The sequence below is a fragment of the Belonocnema kinseyi genome, chromosome 10 (genome assembly GCF_010883055.1).
Source record: "Belonocnema kinseyi isolate 2016_QV_RU_SX_M_011 chromosome 10, B_treatae_v1, whole genome shotgun sequence".
In the NCBI taxonomy this organism is placed as follows: domain Eukaryota; kingdom Metazoa; phylum Arthropoda; class Insecta; order Hymenoptera; family Cynipidae; genus Belonocnema; species Belonocnema kinseyi.
The window spans coordinates 116,811,913-116,833,272 of NC_046666.1; the positions used below are offsets into that span (position 1 = coordinate 116,811,913).

A 21,360-nucleotide genomic window follows, 5' to 3' on the forward strand; every position below is an offset into this window, starting at 1 on the left:
CCATAGACTTATCATCTGTCTTTTGGAAATCTTAAAGGTTCATCCGCAAATAGTTGGGTGCATAGAGAGATTGATGTCGCTTTGGAAAACCAGATTTACTATATCATCTGACAAAAATCGTGTGACAACTAACAAGGTCACGTTTCAGAGAGGTGTCTTTCAGGGCGACATCATGAGCCCACTCCTCTTTTGCCTTACATTATTGCCACTATCTCTAGCACTGCGCCATTCCGACGGGTACTTGTGCGGCAAACCTGCAGATCGAAAGTACAAGGTCACTCATGTATTTTACATGGACGATCTTAAGATCTATGCTAAAACAGAGAGTAACTACATCTAGCTCTGGGGATTGTGGAACGATATACTAAGGAAATTGGAATGGAATTTGGGTTAGACAAATGCGCCAAGGTTCATTTGAAGCGAGGAAAACTTAATGGCATCCCTGAAAATCCAGAGCTCGTTGATATAAGCGCCATACGACACCTTTGCGCTGGAGAGACATATACATACCTGGGCGTGCCACAGAGCCGCATTCAGGATGTGACATCTATAAAGGATACTCTCCGAAGCAGATACAAACTTCTCATCCGGCAGATTTGGTCTTCCGAACTGTTGGCGAGGAACAAAGTATCTGCAACGAACATCCTTGCCGTCCCGGTACTACTCTATTCATTTGGAGTAGTTCCAAAATGATGTGTATCTGCGTGCACTAATTGAACACCTAAACATCAAGTTTTCACCTATGCATTTGAATGCAACACAAACTGCGTTAGAAGTGCAAACTCTTATATACTGTGCAGCTGTGTCAAACGTTAGAACGTTGGCCCACAGAACTAGGTCCACAAATGAAAATTCCTAAAAATCTGCAAAATTTGCTTACGCATCTTCGACTTTCTAAGTCGTGCGATGATGCTTTGGGGAATAAGAATCAAATATTTTGATCCTGGACAACCAAGGATAACTAGATTTATAAGCAATAACACGTGCATATTTCGATTAGACCCCTTTCGTGTAACATGGTTCGGTTTCGCGATGAAGCCATTGAGCAAAACACTAAATAGACTGTCTCATTAGGTTGAGAATACATAATAATGAGGTTGGTCATTAACTCACCCTTATTATATACGTGGATGACCTGAAGCTATACGCTCGTTCAGATGAGAAACTGCAGCAAGTGATCGGTGTCACGAAGCTGTTTTCTAATGACATCCACATAGATTCTGGATAAGAAAAATGCAGAACAAGGCATTTAGCCAGATGATAATTAGAGAACGCAGAAGAAGAGAAGGCTTTCGAAAATAACATACAGGCAATGGCTAAAGGGCGAGTCATATAAATATCTGGGTAATTTTTAGTCTAAGGGTATTCAGCATGTGATATTTAGGAAAATCATAACAAATCGCTTCACCAATCAAGATCAGTGCAATCAACAAAAACGGAAACAATCAGTGCAATCAACACCTACCCATCTTTGTTCTCACGTACTCCTTTGGGCTCACCAAATGGTCGAACGTTGACATTAAAAGGGCATTAAAACGAAGTACCCAATCCAACACACTAACTCGGCAATTAAAAGCGATACTCTACCATGACATAAAGGAGAAAAGGAAACAAAAATTTATCCACGACGAGCACCCCAAAATGTTGGATCACTATGAAATCTCAAGTACATTTTTTATGATTGTCACGTAATGGCTCAGAGAGAATATTGGGCACGGCCATTGGAACAGGCTGTAGTCATCTGTTAACCTAAAGTGGCAATTTCTTAGGGATCAATTCCACTTGTTCACATGCCATTGAAAATAAATAAATTTACCCAGAAAATAAGAGTTTAATTATCAGATAACGAGAGCGCCTGTAGGAAAGCTAATAAAATATCGAATTCGAGAAAACAACTTTTGCTTGAGTTTATTAAACGGTTTGGTCGGAGTTGTGTTTTGAACTTCTCTTGTCTATAACTGATCTGCTGTCGGATTACAAATATCACATAAAGTATTTCCATACTCTTGTTTTTTTAAAAGGAAATACTAAAGTGTTTGGCAAAAATATTGTGTTAATTGGGTCAGTAATATTATATTTATATGATCTATTATTTTTGTAAAACTAATGCTAGTTGTGAGATTTTGAGGCCAGAAACTTTTATTATACCATAATATTTATGGAGAATATTTTATTTTAGTTTGAATTTCATTAAGTATATTTTGTTAAAAATATTGTTCAAACAAATTAAAGGTTGTTGAAAATAAGTAATAATTTATTACTTTAACGATTGGTGAATAATTGAAAATAAATTTATGTTACTTAACGATAATTCAGTCATATTTTTGTAAAAAAAATATTTTGGAAAAAAATGTATTTGAATAAATGCAATTTGTTTAAACAATCGAACATTAAAGAACTAGTGGTGCTCAATATTTCACTAAAGAAATAGTAATAATTATTAATTTGAAAAATTTAGAAAAAAATTATTTAAACAAATTCAATTTGCTTAAAGAATTGAAAATGAATAAATCAATGTTAATAAATATTTCACTGTAATAATTGTAAGAATTTTAAGGAAAAAACGAAATTTCGCAAGAAAAATTATTAAACAAATTGAATATGTTTAAATAATTGAAAATAAATAATTCAATGTTTAACAGATTCTTAATTGGCTCGATTTCAAACATAGGGATACTCTACTAGGCAAATTTCACAATTACGGATAAAAATACGATTGGCATTTTCATGTCCTTAAGTGCTTAAGTGCCCAAAAACGCACGTAAATAATGATGCGGTGAGCATTCTACATCAACAACTTGCCCTGAACATATTACTCTTAACAGAATGGATTCCGTTTTACCTATATATACTAGTGCCTGTTTAGAAAACGAAGATTACATCTTCTGTAGCGATGTATCTATCGAGTCTGCAAGGGTCTCCAGAATCTTGATGAATATACATTAAAAAATTTGCATTGTTAATGGCTCAGAGATCGCACCCCGGACCTCTAACATTAATTGGAGCGATTAACTGCCTGAGCCACCAAGGATCTCTCATAATAATTAATTAATATAATAAATTACTAATTTTTTCTAATGATTTAATTATTTAAGATATTATTATAAGAAAAGCAGCAACCTATTTTTTTCTCAGAGTTATGATCGTTAGAGCTTAAAGTGTCAAAGGCATTTTTGTTAGGGCTGGTTCTTTAACCAGCCTACTTTACTTTAATCAGTAATGAATTTAGGGTCTCTTAGCGGACTCAAACAAACAAAATTTAAAATTCTGTAATGTAAAATGTTCTTAAATAATTCTGCTATCAGGCAGCTAAGGCAAAATTTTAACTTTACAACTAACTGCACACCTTAAAAACTAAACGAAAGGACCTAAGATTAACTAGCGCCTGAATGGCTTCAAGAAAACAGCTTGAAACTACGAACAAGAAATCGCACTAGATAAATGTGGACTCGCGGTATCTAGGACGGCCCGTGGCAGGTATAACACTTAAACCTTCAGATCTCTTAAAAAGTCTGTGAGCGGAACTTGGGAATTTTCTCTTTCTGCTCCAAGCTGTCAAGAAAGTTTTTCGTCAACTAGGTCTAAATAAACCAATAATATCTTATTACTTCATATTACTTCAATAACCTTGAATGGACCCGCGTACTTAGGGGATAGTTTTCTAGCGACATAATCCATGGCTGAGGATAAAGTGTGACTTCTACGTTAGACAATACCTTCCACTTATTCGCGAAGGTTCCGTAAACGAAGGTTATATTATTTTTCCTGCCGTTCCGACGATACATCCGAATCATGCGAAATTGAATCCCTAAGAGACAGTAACCGCTCAATCCTATATTCTCCACAGCCAATCGTACAATATCGAGGGCTTCCTCCTTCTGTCTTCTCAGTGACTTTACCAGTCTAGGCTCTGTAACATAATTTAAGAGCGCTGGCGAGACGTGAGTGGAATTATGAACGACAGTGTTGTACGCGAAACGGAAATTACAGAGATACTTATCACAAATCCGATGATCACCTTCTACAAAAGATGATATCATGGCCTTTAGGACTCGATTTACCCGCTCTACTAGCCTAAATCTACACTAATACGGTGCGGTATTCAAGTGCCTAATATCCAATTCCGAAGCGGTCTTAGAAATTGACTTATTCACAAACTCGGCTCAATTGTCAGTGAATAGTGCTTCGGAAGTATTCCATAAAAACATGACCGTTTCATCAAAAGTTTTTTTTAACATTAGTGACATTGGCTTTTCTTAAAGGCAAGGACCTCGATACATTTGGTTAATATGTCTTGAAAGGCCAAGACTGATCTTCCTCCCACTCGAACTTTCGATTTTTCTTTTGGAATCAATAGAGTGGTTCTGATTTTTGGGCAAAATCCTTCATAAATCGCCTTTAACACGAGACCATAGCCAAGAATCTTCGTGACACTTTTGATTGAATTGAGTTTTTTGAGTGAATAAAAAAATGCGGTGCATTCCTGTTTTCTCCATTAAATATCCGAGATAACGTACTTGATTACAACTGAATTCGCTTTGATCGAAACAGGGCGTAAACCCGGTATTGATAATCATAATTTTATTCCTGGATGCAAATGCATGGGGCTCAAATTTTTGTGTTATCAGTCGATCTAGAAATTGCTGAAACTTTGCTCGAGGTCTCGATAGCTCGAATAACATGTGATTATCATAATCATGACCCTTGCCCGGTAGTAGGAAAGCAGTGAATTTCTTTCATTCCTCGGAGAGGGAAATTTCATGAAATTCTTGACTGAGCTCAATCTTCAAGATTTATCTTGCGGATGAAAGTTTGTCTAAAATTGAGCTAATATTTCTCATTAGCGAGCTTGTATGATTGTATTATTTCCCTGAATATCGAAATGATGTTCCACCATGTGTAGGGCACGAAGGTTGTTTGCCATAGGGGAAAATTTTCTCATAATAAAATCATCTAACTCTTTAATCTATAAATGTTTTAATGCCCTCATGTCTGCACAGGCTCCGACGAATTCATACGACAGAGAAATATCATCATCCTTAGTACGATTATCTTATATTTTCGACGGCAAAATCTTTCTTAAACCTGAGAAGGTAACGCTGATTTACTAATATAGGCACACCACGAGCATGGATCGAAAATTCCGTGTGATTAATGACTATCGAAACTAACAATACAACTGCTACAATTCGTAGAAATTCGGTCGAGTCGGTCAAAACTGTGCCTGCGCTCCCCTCTTGAAATGCTTTCTGCGGTAATGGACTAAACAATAAGGGGGCTGGCGCTAGAAGATTTGCACCTCACATATTTGGGCCCACCACAACAGTCGATCAGTTCGATGATGTAACAGCATACGAACCCAACGGAAGATTACGGAAATTATCTGGTGGGATGAGACCCATAAGTAAAATAAAGCGGATAAATGCCAAAAGTAGGTGGTTTACCAAATACTTGTGGTACATCAGGGATATGAATATCGGGAGGACGTACTACAGCACATGCGTTACTTAAAGTGTTGCTGGAATAATTACTATTCAGGATACCAGTTGATCAATCATCGTTTTTATTATCTTTATTTTACCGGGACTTCTGCCTATTATTGTAATTAATTTTTCTTTACCCATATTCGCTAGAGCCGAGCTTGTCGGCTCATTTCCATTAGCGGCCACCTTTCCGAATTTCTGGTATTGTTATGGTAGGCAAATTTGATAAAACCGCTTTCTTGGGTAGGTGAAAGGGATAAATACGCTTTGCTTATCATTTTAGACGCTTCGAACCTTAATAAAAACGGAATAGGTGTAAAAAAATCCTCAACCGATTAGAAACTGCCCTTCCTACATTCGTCGATCTGGATCAAAAACTCTTCCACAACTGCTATCATGCTTTCCGTTGCAGCTGATATTCCACTTTCGCAATATTGAATTAATACCATCCCTATATTTTTAATCTAAACCTGTTGGCAATCCATTTACTGAGTTAGGAGAGTAACAAAGTTGTAATGGATTCCAGTTTGGTAACCCAAATGGCCGTAGGGGGTATTATTTGTGCAAAAGGGATCATTATTTGGCAAGAATAAATCAAAAAATGAATTAGTATTCGGTAAAGTTACTATGACATAGCGCATTCGTATAAGTATTCTTTTTTACTTCTCGAAAAATTTATAAAGCTCAGTGAAGACAAGTCATTCTAGGAGTTACTAGCTGAAGCGCGATCAGCTGTACATGGATTCATTGTTACTTTGATCGACTAGATTACTTCTGGAAAAGCGGGAGAAATGAGTGTGGAGCGACTCGCGGCTGTGTACAAGGGTACGGTGTGTGTAAGTGGAGAGAACGTATTAACGCCCTCCAAATTGCGCGCAAAAGTTCCATTTCCAACGCTCCACGTTGGCGTAGACAGTCGTTCCGAAACTGTATGCGTATTGTAACTGATGGGAAGTAAAGGTGTCTCGGCGCGCGATGTTTTCATAGAGACATTGATAGTAGTCGGTGGGGGTGCTGTATTCGCGAAAAGCGGCAAATACGAAGAAGTAGGTCAGCTGATTATCATATCCATGGATTCCACCCACAGCCTATCAACTGTAAACAAGCTCAAAACAACATGTATATTTAAAAATTCCAAATTCAATAATAATAGTCAATAATCATTTAAAAACAATAATCAATCAATGAATATTTTATAATATCAAATAGGTTCTATTATTCGACACCACAAAAATCAATTCCCTAGATTGCCTAATGCATGGCACTTAATCAGAAAATCTATACAGTATGTCTTTAGATTACGGAAATATTCGGATTAAGTTGCACGAAAAAATCGAAATGTTCGTGCTGAACTTGACCTGTCGTTAATTGTGGTTGGGGTCGTTTGGGTTCGAAGTTCTCTAAATCAATTTAAGATTTAAAAACTCTGTTAAAAAAGGAATTTTGTCCCAATGTATCGAGTTTTCACGTAATTAGCTCTCGCTTTATTTGTTTTCCGATACAAAATAAAGGTACTGGAGTTCCCTCTCATTCCACACACACACACACCTTAAATAAAATAAACTTGATCTCTTAAATATGTCTAATTTTTTAGCTCATACCGCTAAACGTCTCGCATACTTATCTCTAAGGTTTGAAAAAAATTGGCAGCTCTCCAAAATATGAAACGCGCTACCGTTTTTTGGAATGATTTGTTAGTCTTCCTAATACTATCGAAACTTTATCTTTAAAAAGTAAAAAAAAGCAATAGGAGATACTAATGTGGGAGTTTTTATTTTATTCACCTGCCAGTCAACGTGACAATTCCTATATCCTTTTCTTTTAGGTTAATCGGCTCATCATAACACTTATCGATAAATACAGGTGAAGTTTTTTTGAATTTGTGTAAAAGCTGAATATTCCGCCTTTGTTGCTCTACGTCTCGAGCATTTATTGTTCGTCTGTAATAACCGGAAGAAGGATAAGGTATAAATCAGTTATTATGATAAATAATAACTCACTTGGCATGCATCTTTTCCACCTCTAGCGTAACCAGCACAAATTACTTTTTCATTTATAATTGCAGTTTTAAATTGTTGGAAAGCTCTTTGGCATTGAGATATTTCAACAACTGGAATTTGAAGTTCTTGTAGAATACTGCTTGTTGGCCCGTCTGAAACATACATTAACTTCATATCTATTTTGAAGTATCAATTAAAGAATATCAGGTTTATGAAATGCAAATTTAAAATAAATTAAAGGGCTTTCTAAGCATAGTACCCAGTCAGAGTTAAAAGGTATTTAGCACCGCTCTCTTTTCAAGATAATGTATGTCTGCTGTGAATTTGCGATTCTTTCGGAATCGATGCTTAACTATACAAAAAAGATGATATATGAAATTTAAAATGAATGTAATAAAGTATGAAATTAAGGATTCATCATTGGTTTAGGCTACGCCTGAAATTACCTTGAAAAAAGTTTACCTCTTCCTTAAATTGGCACGCGAATATCCCTTGGAATCATTAGGTTTTATAATGGCTCGTCATTTGACATCTTAGTCCTGCTTACGATTTTTCATTGAAGAACTTTTATCAATATTTACAGACATCATTATATCATAATATATTAACGCAGCTAAAGATAAAAATAGTTTTCAGAAAAAAGTGTTAAAAAGTATTCAATAGTTAGTTAATTGTTATGTAGGTAGGGGCCGTTAAGTTCCCTCAAGACGCTCAAGCTATAAAGTCTATTATACCTCCCGTGTTTATTTTCAAGGCAGTTGGTATCTACACATCATCGGCACCGGTCAACCACGTCTTGATCTAACACGTGTTTGCGATAAAACTTTGCTGTTGAGGCATTCTATTAGTGCATGCAGATCACCTGTGATGTTCATTTGAGACAGGGAATAAAATAGTGTTGGTTCCACATATCTGAACTATAGTAAAGTATGTATGTTAAAAATTTCTTACAAGGTGCTGTAGTTTTGATGAGATTTTGTTATCCACATCCTCGTATTAATATCTGAATGTGGTTCTAATGGATCCGGTGCATGATGTTCATTATCTCTAGCATCGGAGGCTTCAGCTTGAATCAAGTGTTCGCTGTCTACATCTTCGAAAGGGAGTTAATCAATAGAAAGCTACTGTTCCACTTCTATTTTGATAGCATCTATTTCAACAGCCGACCGCAATCTGTTTATAGGTATTGAGTGTTTTTGATCTGTCACATTCTGCTCCTTTATTTTTGTGGCTAGCTCTGGGTATTTAAGTAAGAGGAGTCTATGCTGTTCTCTCCTCATACTTTGCCCACATTTTTGTCGCTCAACCTCTGATTCTGCCTCTGGTTGTATATAAGGCCATCCACCTCTGGAGGATGTTGTGGTTTTATATCATTAACATCAATTTAAACTGCTTGACCGTATGACGCGGCTTCCTCTAAACCGATGTTTATTGCCGTCATTTTTCCACACAAAATCAATCTGTTGTTTAATCTTCATTGCTCCGTCTTCTGTGATGTGTAGTACAGTCCTGATGTCCTTCTCCTCAGCGGTAAGATCTCTTAGTGCGACTTTCTCTATATTAGGATACTTTGTGGCAAATTTTGTTCTTAAATTAAATGCTTTTTTTCATTTTCGTTTTAAACATCGCACTTTCGTAATAGAGACGCACCAATTCCACTTTCAATGTGGTATCCAACTTGATGCTTTTCCACGGTATTTCTGACGAGGTGGCAGGCTGCAAATAGCTAACGCTAGCCAAAGCATCCACAGCAGGCACAGTTGAATTTGCACTGCTGATGGTTTTTCGCAGATGTTCTTGCTGGCCAGCTGTTTGATTAGTGAGATCTGCCTGACCATCATGCAGCTCACCATTACTGTCAGTAGCAGTGCTGTCGCCAACATAATCATAAAAGTCATAAAAGGAAAGCTCAAGCCCCACTGCAACACCCATGCGCGAATTATTATTGTTATTAATATTTTTATTGTTCTGGCTTTAGACCGTAAGAGCCCCTTCTGCTTCGATAATCCCGTTCCGTCCTCTTATTAGACTAAGCGTGAGCACATAGCCTTCTCCATATGGAGATGAGCTTAGCCACGTTGTTGGCTGATATTTCTAAATCATTAATGTAGGAATTGCCGGTGAGTGTTAGACGTTTCCCCGCAATTGGAGGGGGGGGGGGCAGTGACAAATGATATGAGTAGCCGTCTCATTATCCGTTCTGCACAGACGACAGAGGGTACTTTCATCAAGCCCTATCTTATGTCTGTGATACGCGAGGTTTCCGTGTCCTATAATCATTTCTGTTGCGACTTTCACTTCGTTCCTCGTGAGTTTGAGTATTTCCTTCGCCACGGCTAGAGTTTATTTTTGAGACGAAGAGAGTTTTGGCCTTTCTGCAAGCAGGGACCAAATCCCACTCAATTTGATAATGCTCGGTCAGCTACCTGTTAATTTCTTCTTAACATAATGCCTTAACTCGCTATACTTATGGGTCTTGGTTTATAGGTTGAGTGCAAATGTCGGTTAAGTGACAAGTAATGTCGATGGTATAAAAAATTGGTTCGGGTCCAGTAACATTTTTTTGCTGCTAGTTTTTCTAGCCTGTCCGATAGAGCATCGGCTTTGATTCTGCTATGTCGAGGGATCAAAAGCAGAGTACCTCAGTTCTTTGTCGCTAGCTTACCCAGTGCCTCAGAGAACTCTCATACTAGTTGCCAGCTAGGTAAGTAGTATTGGTAGGAGTGAATTAGGGAGTTGAAAATAAATTTTCAGAGAAGTTGTGGGTTGGTATTAGGCTAAATAGGGCAAGTGATGTTAGGGACTGGTAGAGAGAAAGGGTAGAGAAGTTCGAGAGAAAGAAATGGGATAGAGTAGAGTCCAAGTTGCCAAAGGAGTATACGTGGAGGCTTCAGGAAGCGGTCAGGTTGAAAAGGAATAAGTTCATAGAGGATGGAGGATGGAGAATAGGCTGTGGCAAATGGTATGGTAATAATGGACAAAGAGAGAGAATACACTTATGTGTGTTAGATCGGCATATCACTGATAAAGTTTGTGATCATGAATGTATAAGACTGGGAGGAAACAGAAATTCGAAGTGGAAGGAAGGGAGGAGTCAGACCATAGGCTATTAGGTTCGTATATAAAAGGATCGGGCGTCGGCATGCATGGTGCGGGAGAAGGGTCGTAAGGGCAGAGGGTGACATGGACGAGGAAGGCGATGGAGCAGTACCAGGAGCAGTTGGAAGACGTCAGATGTGAGGAGGAGTTGGTGGAAGAGACATGGGAGGATTTGACAGATTGAGTGAAAAATTGTGTGCGAAAGGAATTGAGAAGTGTCAAGACGGAAGGAGTTGAAAAGTGTTAGACAGAAGCGCACATGTGAAAGTTAATTAATAGGATTAGGAAACATAGGGTGTGAGAAGAAAAAAGTCTAGTAATAATGAGGAAGAGAATCAGATAAGGAAGTTGGAAAGACGTAAAGCAGCAGGGCTGGACGGGGGTGGTGAAGGGGGTAGTGGAACGAGTATGAAGGGAGGTGGTTTTCCAAGAGGATGGAAGAAGGGGCTGACGTAGCACTATATTTAAAAAGGGGTTAGGGAGAGACAACAAATTTATAGGGGGATTACGCTAATAAATACGGCGTACAAAGTATGAGCAATGGTGTTGGCGGGTAGATTGTGGAAGGAGGTCGAGGGAAAAAGAATATTGCCGGAGACGCAGGCTGACTTTGTGGAGGGAAGGAGCACAATCAACAATAGTTACGTCTTGCAGCACGGGGTGAATAGAGAATTAGATCAAAAAGTTCCAAAGGTGTACGTATTCTATGTAAATCTAAAAGGCGCGTTTCCTTCTATAGATAGAGAAAGGTTGTAGGAGGTGATAGAAGCGAGGTTATTAGAGATACACCTGATTTTAAGAGTAAGGGAGGTATATAAAATAAAGAAAGATAGGGTGAGATGGAGGGGAGGGAATCTCAAACATTTTTCTAGATAAATAGGGGTTTGGTGCAAGGGTGTCTTTTTAGCAAAAAACGAGGATGCTCTGAAGTCGTTGATTAAAGGGTTAAGCGAATACATGAATAAAAATAGGTTAGAGTTAAACGCGGAAGAGTCCGAAGTTGTGGTGTTCAGGAAACGAGGTGAAATACGCCTAACTATATTGTAAAGAGGGAGACAGGAAGAACGAGTTTAGGAATTATAACGGTAAGTTGAGCGTGTTAATATTAGGAGCATTTTTGGGAGAGGGAAAAAGTAAGCTGATTAGGGAGTGTTGATGGGAGAAGGAGAACAACGTAGGGGTGAGAAGATGAAGGTTTAAAGGGAAACGTATTTCAGAACGAGTGGACTACAGATGAATAAGGTGAAATGGATGCGCGAGGAAAAACAAAGATACATACGCTGGTTAAGAAAAACGGCATGGAGAGTGAGAAGGCATCAGAGAGAGAGAGATAGGAGAGTCGAGGTTTACTATAAACTATGCAAGGATTATGCCAAGGAAGAATGCACAATATTTGTGTGAGAAAGGAGACACGGGAAGGCAGGAGCTCATAGCGCGGATCAGATGCGCACGAATGGAGGATTGAACTAGCTTTTGGCTTCCTAGAGAGAAGAGTATATGTGAATTATGTGGAAAGGGAGACGTACAAGTGCTCCATTGGTTAAAGGAATGTAAGGAGGTCGAAAGGAATTGGATAAGAATGGAGAAATTGTTGCATGCAAGGGGGACAGAGGGGCAGTAGCATATGTGAAAGGGGTATTTGGTAAGATTAAGAAGAAGAAAAGGAGGAAGAGGAATGGAGAAGCAAACATTGAAACATAGGAGAGGAAGTATGCGTAAAAATGGTAAATATTGTGAATGGTAGCTGAGTTTCAGGTACTATCCGTAAAGACATGGGTTGGCAATGGCTATAAGATCGAGCGGCAAGTTTGTGCTGGCATGACAGAATCAAAGCAGCTAAGTACTCAGACGATTTTCTTAAAAGGAAAATTCCTCCTATGCCAGCCAAGCTCGGCGTTATTCTCCCAAGGTTAAAGAATCCCTACGAGTGTCCCACCAAAGGCTTGAAGATGAGGAAATTATTAGCCCAAGTAAGAGTGAATGGTGTAACCCTGTAGTAATGGTCAGGAAGTCTAATGGCAATTATAGCCTTTGCTTCGATTTCAGGATATTGAATGAGGTAGTAAAGGAAGACGCGTACCCTATGAGAAACATTAGCGCTACTTTAGATAAGCTTTCTTACGCGCGATACATTTCTAAGATTGACCTTAGTCAGGCATTTCGTCAGATTCCCTTCTCAGAGAAGTGCAAAGAGTTCACTGCTTTTCCTGTCTCACGTAAGGGGCTTTATCATTATAATTAAATGCGTTTCGGCTTATCGGGAGCTTCGGCAACGTTTTGGCGTTTTCTGGACCGACTGATAACACCGGAATTCGAGCCCCATGCCTTCGCATACATGGATGACATAATAGAAGTGAGCGAAACCTTTGAAGAGCAGATCCAATGGTGTGAGAGAGTCCTGGACGTGATCCCAAGTTCTAAACTTACGGTCAAGTCAGACAAGAGTAAATTTGGTTGTAGTCAGGTGCGCTATCTCGGTTATCGGGTGGATAGAATGGAAATGCATCCAGAGCCCGCAAAGATTGAGCCAATAAAATCCTATCCGGCTCCTACTAATTTGCGTAAACTCAGACGGTCTTTGGGAATGGTTTCATAGCATAGACGGTTTGTGAAAGATTTCGCTACAAAAGCTGAACTCCTATATAGAGTATTAAAGAAATATCGAAGATTTGAATGGGGGAAGATCAGGAAAAGACTTTCTAAGATCTAAAATCAGATTTGATAAATTCTCTCACGTTATCTAGACCAGACTTCAGTCTACCGTTTTACCTACAAACGGACGCAAGCAGTACTGGTTTAGGAGCAGTCCTCTGCAGATCGAAGATGGTGAAGAGCATGCCCTAGCCTTTGCTAGCAGATCTATACAGGGCACCGAGAGAAACTACACTGTAACCGAACAGGAGTGTCTGGAGGTGGTATAGACAGTCGAGAAATTTGGACCATACCTCGAAGAGTATCACTTGATAGTGATTTTGAATCGTAGTAGTTTGCGGTAGCCTTACAACCTCAAAGATCCTACTGGTAGATTAGGTAGATGGGCCCTTAAATTATTGCAATATGATTTTGAGGTAATACAATGGAAAGGTGCCCTCCACCACGTATCAGGTGCTCTTTCAAGAATCTATGAGTAGAATGAAGAGGATGCATGTGCCTTCGGGGAAACAGATGATCTATGGTATACCCGAAGAGCGAAGTTGGTTCCGGAGATGCCGTATCAGTGCCCTGACTGGAAGTTGGAGGACAATCGACTTTATTTTTATCGCCCTGACCATCTTGCTGATCTATTATTGCCTGATTTGCAGGCTTGGAAGCTGGTCTCACCTTTGGAGCTTCGGGTAAAAGCTATTAATGAAACACACAATACCACGACGCTTGGACACTTAGGTGTTGATAAGACCTTCCAACGTCTCTCGTTGCATTGCTATTGGCCAGGAATGTTCAGTGACGTTGCAAAATACGTTCGAGCATGCGAAAGGACCTAGCTTTAAGAAAAGCGAATGCCGTTAATGTCTAAAAGTCATTCGAGGAAGCAGACATCTTCAGATAGGGAACTCCCAAAGTTCTGTTCAGTGACAGTAGCACCGAGTTTGTGAACAAATTGATTTCAAAGGCCACGTCGGAACTAGGAATTAGACACTCGACTACCCCACCGTATCATGTTCGGTAGAGCGGGTAAACCGAGTGCTGTAGACCATGATATCATCTTTCTACGAGGGTGATCATCGTAGTTGGGACAAGCCCCTTCCAGATTTCCGTTTCGCGTACAACACCGCATGTACATAGCTCCCCTCGGGTGTCACCAGTGCTGTTAAACTACGGTAGAGAGCCTAGACTGGCAAAATCACTGAGAAGGCATGAAAAGCGAACCCCAGATATTGTGATATTAGCTTTGTAAGATTGGGAGTGTAGAGTTAAACGATTGTCAGCCCAGAGAGATTTGGAAGTGTATCATTTGGACTTAGCATCTGACCGTTCGGCAAGACACTACAACCGCCGTAGTCCAAGAATGGTCTCACAGGTCCGACGATAGGTCATCTTCACCCGACGCTTCGTGATCCGGTGGAGGCCCAGGGATCTAACGCAGACCCCCCCGTTCAGGATGTCAAACAACCCGGTGGACGTCAAGAATCGGTTCCCACCGTTCCCAGTAATAATCCAGGGCCGTCCATATCGACCGGTGACGGTGCCGTAGTTGGAGGTTATTAAGACCGTCCGGGAAGGCCTCGAAAATTCAAAGGTAGCGATCCCCAAGACCCTACCCGTCACTAGTCCCAGGATACGGAGGAGGGAGAAGAAGGTTCCCGCCGCAGTAGTCGTCTTGGATCCAGGAAATAGTGCACGTTCGGAATACCTTCCCCCTACCGATGCGGCCGAAGAGGGTGCCTCTGGTTTTGGTCTGGGTTTGGAGAGTCAGTCGCCGTTCGCTGGCTTGGTAATACCGGCGTCGGTCCTAATAGGACTACCGGCTTCCGGTGTTCACGCCACAATGACACAATTGGAGCTGCCTCTGATGTCATTGGCCGGGCTACATGTTGAGCTATCAGCAACGAGAGGGTTATGTCAACGTCCGTTTTATAATCGAAATCTAGCACTGTATCAGAATCCAGCTCGCTCCTCCCTTGGGGCTCGTACGGTGTACGAGGTGGCTTTCCTTCTGCTGATACCACCACCGGAGAACTGCTGTTGGAATTGCCAAATATCAGGGCACCCTTATCAGGCTTTCTCGGTCCCGAGAGGGATGTTTTGCTTTACGTGTGGCCGACTGGGAGTGAGGATCAGTCGGTGCTCGAGGTCCGTGGAGAAGTACATGCGAGGAGAGACCGGACACCGGTTACCATTCAGGCCGGGAAACCATCCCCCTTCGGTTCTTATGCTTCCCCACCAGCCTTTGGTAATGCCTGAGTCTCTCCAGCAATTTATTTCCCCGCTCGAGTCCGACGACGGAACCCCACACATGTCTCCTCTGGGGAAAAGAGAAACCCTGAACGCTGATCATCCGATCATATAGGCTCTTGTCGTTTAGTTTTGGTCACTATTTTAGTCGTTAGTTGGTTCAGTTTGTTAACAGCACTTTCTCATTCTTTAAAATTAGAATTTAGTTGCAAGTATTCCTTATGAAAGCACGGTTTATAGATTGATTGCATCTTTTGGCTCCAAGTTGCGCCAGTTGCCTGAATTAGGATTTGTCAATTTAAGAGGGCCTTTTGAATAAAGCAATACTTTTCTGTTGATGGGTCTGGTAGATAGCAGACTTTATTTACTATCATTTAATATTTTGTGTATTTTCCTGTGAACGGGTCTGGTAGATAGCAGACTTAAATTAATAATTACTCTTCAGACACTATTACACTATTACTTCAGAAGATAATCAGACTTGAGATGTAAATTGTGGGTCGGATTGCTGACGCCTGCTGGTTTGGGAACCCCGCTGGTCAGTCTGGGAGGGGGTATTGTAACGAGGTGGCCTGCTACCCCTTACGGATCCTCCACTTACCTTGTGATTACCATTAATGAAGATTTGTAAAACCGCGAAACATACTACGACCAGCACGGACTCACATATCTAATTCATTAAGGAGTGAATCTGACAACTGTGGACTGTGGAATGAGTGCATATTTTGTTTTCTTGCTACGAAGTTTGATGATAATTAATGGGAAACTTTAGGCTATTATTGAGACTCGATCCGCTAAAGAGGCACAAACTTCTTTCGAAACATCCAAAAACTTGTTCATAACGATTATGTTGATTATTATGCAAATTATTTGTATTCTCTCAGTGAACCTGCATGGATAAAAAACATTTTCTCATATTTGGGAGTCGATCCTAAAGACCTGAAATTAGAGATGTTGCTTCGTTAAATCTGAACCTGCTGGTAACTGGTGAATATTTGTAGCTGGTCACTGTTTTAAAATCTTCACTATTTATAAACAGAATAGAATTTCAAATTACAATAGGGATTGAAGATACTGGAAGCAGAAGAATGTCTAGTTTTTCAATCAGCGCCGATGATCGGGACTATGCCCAAATATGGGAAATAATGCATTTTTCAAAATTCTTACCAGCACTTCTTAGGTTCTAAGTCAGTAGGTAGTTCTAAATTAGGTAGTTAAATGTAAGCTAAAATATCCAACAAGTTTGCCATAGAAGGCTCGTTCTGAAAAAAAATAGTTTGGCAAGTACTAGGGTAAGATCACCAATCCTTGGTACATTATCCCTATTATTCAGATGTCAAAAACTGAAGTGACTTTATTTTATTTTGGATCTATTTTTCATTGCACTGAGTAATTAATTTATGTATTATATTTAAAAATAATAATAGAATTAAATTATTTGAAGCGAAACATGGTGAGACAATGTATTATTAATGAAATCCAAGAAAGTTGCCAAGAAATGGGGGGGGGGGGCGCCAACGTTTGGTGCTCTTACCCTATTGTTCTGTTTTAGGAACCAAAAAAAAAACAGTTACGAAAGGATGTGCAGACATAAAAGCGTGCAGGCCAGCGGTCATTTGTTCACTATTCTATCACTGTTTGTTAATTGATGGTATAGTAGGTTTTATGGACTTATATGGTCAGTTTTTTCAGGGTGTTAGTGTTGTATAACTCGAATCTGTCTTGTTAATTGTATAAGATGCATTAATCCGGGAGCTGATTACATTGCTCATGTATCATTTTTTTCGGGCTCAAAAGTTTCATATCATCTATTTTTAATGTGAAACTTTTTGTATTCTGAAGGCACTTGGTTATTCTTAAATGCTGATTCTGCACTCGGCTATAAAAAGGATCTATCATGTTAAGTTTTTGAGTAAAAGGGTAGTATGTAAAATTTGTATATTGTAATTTAAAAATATATGCGATTTTCGAAAAGCGGTCGAAAACGCCTTGTGCGCAATTTTCAAAACCCTTTCCTCAAAAATTTGACTGTAGCGCCATCTTCCAATAATGAAAAATGTCTAGCATATGAATTTTAAGCATTTTTAGTGAGAATACCTGGTCCTTAAATAGCCAGATGGTAGAAAATCATGCAAAAGTCATTTTTAAACCAATCTTATCCTATTTTGAACCATTTTTTGAAAGTTGTCGTTTAACTTTTGAAGGGGCGGGTACCAGTGTAGTACTTCCGTAAGTTTAACATGAAAAATAGAAGATTTGAAAAATTTCAACCGGAAGGAAATGATATATGAAAAGGGATTTCTTTATCGATCACTTATAACTGATCCTGATATCCTGTTTGTTAATTATGGGATTTTTTATTTTGTAGGTGAGGATTGCATAAGAAATAAAATAAAAAAACATTCACTTACTGAAATATATCGAACCCCATCCTGCAATAAATGGAAACGAGCGAGCAAAGTCTCGATTGCGTATTTCATCAGATATTGGAAGGCATATGGGGTGGATAAGGCCTGCAAAATTCAGAATAATAATAATTAAACTAACTACAACTTTTCAGTGAAATAATGCAGATAATAATAAGAATAATTTATTTTATAAACTTTTCAACAAACTTTCTTAGCTCATCTTATGTTGATACTAAAAACTAATAGGCCCGAGTAGAGGGCCTTACTTGATGACTTTGTGGAGCCCTTTGCCTGGGCAGTTTGCTAAAGAGGTTGATTAGCGGCCTGGTTTGGAGCAGTGTTGCAAAGCGAACGTGTTATTTAAGGAAAAAATACGGGAATAATTGATTAATATTAAAATCCATACTTCCCCTTTCCCATTATAGCGTTTTGTACAATTCCGTTCATTACCCTTCTTAAATGACCTAATCCGTGGCTATGATAAAAAACCGGGTTCACCTGGGTAAAAGTTTGAGAAAAAAAATAATAACCATACCAAAGGCGTTCTCGCGTTTGTTTTGCAGTAGGGCTTTAGCTTTCCTCTCATGATTTAGACGGCTATGTTGGTTGTAGCACTGCTACTGACAGAGTTTTCGATGCCAGGCAGCCTGATAATGAAGAGGTGAGGGACTAAGTAGAACACCAAAACCCATACATAATAATATAAAGTATTTTAAAGATTTTGAAACGCTTGTTCCTTCCCCACGATCGTCAAGGCGCTCCTGGAACCTTCGTGGGGGCCACCGCGCGTGAGACGGTGGTGATGGTGAGCTAGAAGATGGTCAGGCAGATTATAATAATCAAACAGCTGGCCAGAAATAATATCCGTGACAAACTCCCTGACGGAGCGAAGGGATCGAATGGAGCCTCGACAAAGTACCCGTAAATATCCCTTCGGGTACCCATTCGATTCCTTTTTTAAAAAATTAGAAAAAAAACAGCAAAATCAACTTTTTAATTGATGAAATTCGGATTCTACGTTGAAATTTGCATTAGAAAATCACGAAGTAATCGCCATACTTTTTCTGGCAGCTTAAAAAACTGAAAAAAATAAAATACCTGTCATTGACATGGGCAATTCGACATGGGACATTTTAGTAGCAGTTAATAAGCATTCCGTCGGTAACTTTAAGAATTTTGTCTGGCTGCTGGCGCCACGCAGTGGAAACCTCAGAAAGCAATGCTGCGATGTAAGTGAGAGTGAATTTTATTTTCAAACTTAGCACGCAACATACTATTTGAGCTATTACGGATGCGCTTGAAATCACCTTTAGCAGAAGTTAATGACATTTTTTTAATTTTTTAACGCTGCAAAAAAAGTGTTGCGGTTACTCTGTGAGTTTCTAGTAGAAAATTTAACATAGAATCCGAATTTCAACAATTGAAAAGGGTAGGGCCGCAGAAAACCTTGCTCAGCTATTTGGTTCCCGCGAAACTATATAATAAATATACCTAAAGGCGATAATAACTGACGAGCGTAGAAACATAGAGACACAATTTGGTTCTAAGAGTGTTACATTACCACATTTGTAATTTCCATCGTCTTGATTTTAGGTCCGTCTTGCTATTCGCCCACGGTATACTGTAATTCATTGTGGAGAGTAATCAGTGAAAGCTTTACTGGAATTTCTCTTTTTTCACCACTCAACGTATAAGTACTTGAAAGCCTGATATTGTCTTTCAAGATCTGTAGACCAAGATAATTTACGTGATTGAATTCTCGGCACTAGCTGATGGTAATATCACGGCAAAAGAGGCAGAAAAACGGGAGAAATATCAGGCTGTTTTTTCGAGCTGAGAAGGCTGAACCATGGCTACAAAGTCCACCTCGTGCTTCTTATAATCGGCTGGCTTGGAGGTATGCAAGCTTTTTTTCGTAGCCAACTAGAAAAATCCCGGCTTGCCAGCATCAGGCTCAGTATATCGCGAGCCAGATAGAAAAGGCTGTTCTTCCGGAATCACTTTATCCTGTTTGTCAATACTGTTCTTCTTAACATTGTGCAAAGATTGCTAGATATAAAAAAGTATTCAGAGGTAAAACCTACACCTCCAAATGTTGCGTCTGGCGCGTAAGATCATCCTCGACTAGACACTGCTCTCCAAGTAACATATTCTTACGATAATCTTCGCTAAATGATACTTTTTGGTAAATCAATGACTACTTATCTACAAAATCAACTTACGAGAATTGAATCAAACAAAAATATGAAATAAAGGAATTAAGGAAGGGTGGGGGGGTTCGTCTAACCGGAAATTCACCAGAGGTCAACATTTTCTATTTGCAAGCTAACGCTCTATTGCCATAAAATTTTTAAAGTAAACAGAGAGGTAAACCAAAGCGCGAAGCTAATTTATCGCAACACAAGAATGATGACCTGAAAACCGAAAGAAACTATCTTCTAAAGCTGTACTTAAGATTCGCGGAACGACCCCTTATTACCGATTTCCCTAAGTCTTGCCATTCTATTTCGCGGGATCGATCCTGAATTTTTCTTTATTAAATTTCGGACGAGGTCCGAACCTTTAAACCAAAGAAATGAATACCGCAGAAAACGCGCACAGAGAGCACTTAACTAACGAATCCGCGAATCCGCGGGAAGTTCATTTACAATATAGTTACCGGAAGTCGCCACGCTAGTCCCATGGACCCAACCATTTTTCTCCTCTTATGAGTAGTTTTATATCTTATGAGCGTGGGCTGGAGGAAGACAGAGTGACCTGCGGGACTCTCTTTCTCTCTCTTCTTTGTCATGGGTGACAAGCCGTTTCCTGGGGGCTGGGCGTCCGAGAAACCAATATAGGACAAGTTTTCATTTTCAAAAAGAAAGAGAGAACATCCCAACGTTTTGGAAATTCACCATTTCCATTATCAGGGAAGAACCACTAAAATAGGTATAGTGGATTAGTTTCGAAAGGACATCATTTTTTTGGAGTCAGTCAAAAATAGTTGTGATTAATAAATTATAATTAAAATGTGGATGAGAACAGAAAATTTTATAATTACAAATAATCTCCATATTTTGAATTCCTGAGTGATTATTTTCAATTAAAATTGTTCACTAAGGTGTAGAAGTGTTACAAGACTAATTCAAAGAAAGGAAATTTGGCTAAAAAGTTTAAAATAAATGTTAATATTGTTTTATGAGAGCAGGATCAAAAATAATGCAGCTCCCATAAAGATGGCTCCAAAAGTTAAGTTGTGAGACAGTTTCTGAGAACAACTAATTTTCTAAATAAAATTAACTTTCATTTTCAATATTTTTATGTTTCAGAACGTGCTACTATCTAGTGCTACTAGAGAGAACATCCGAAAAGTCCGCAATTCCTGGAATGTTCCACCCCAGCAGCCCCGAAGTTGAAAAGTTATCGGAGTTGTATTGTAATTGAATATCACAAACGTAGAATAAGGCAAACCCTCATGACTCTCTATGCAACATA

The 21,360-nt window shown here is 39.2% G+C and overlaps 1 protein-coding gene across 4 annotated transcripts in view; it reads right to left on the minus strand.

Moving 5' to 3' along the window:
- Window positions 1–21,360, minus strand: part of LOC117181991 (venom serine protease Bi-VSP-like) — a 337,275-nt gene that overhangs the window by 84,445 nt on the left and 231,470 nt on the right. For 2 of the 4 annotated variants that reach the window (XR_004468234.1, XR_004468235.1), the window contains exons 4-6: window positions 17,887–17,988; window positions 7,484–7,635; window positions 7,268–7,423 (exon numbers count right to left, since the gene is read on the minus strand). Coding sequence is in view for 2 of the 4 variants with exons in the window: in XM_033375009.1 (XP_033230900.1) it covers window positions 7,484–7,635; window positions 17,887–17,988 (254 nt within the window). In the remaining 2 variants the exon portion in view is untranslated. The remainder of the gene's footprint in view (window positions 1–7,267; window positions 7,424–7,483; window positions 7,636–17,886; window positions 17,989–21,360) is intronic. The other 2 variants (XM_033375009.1, XM_033375010.1) reach the window with 1 other exon arrangement.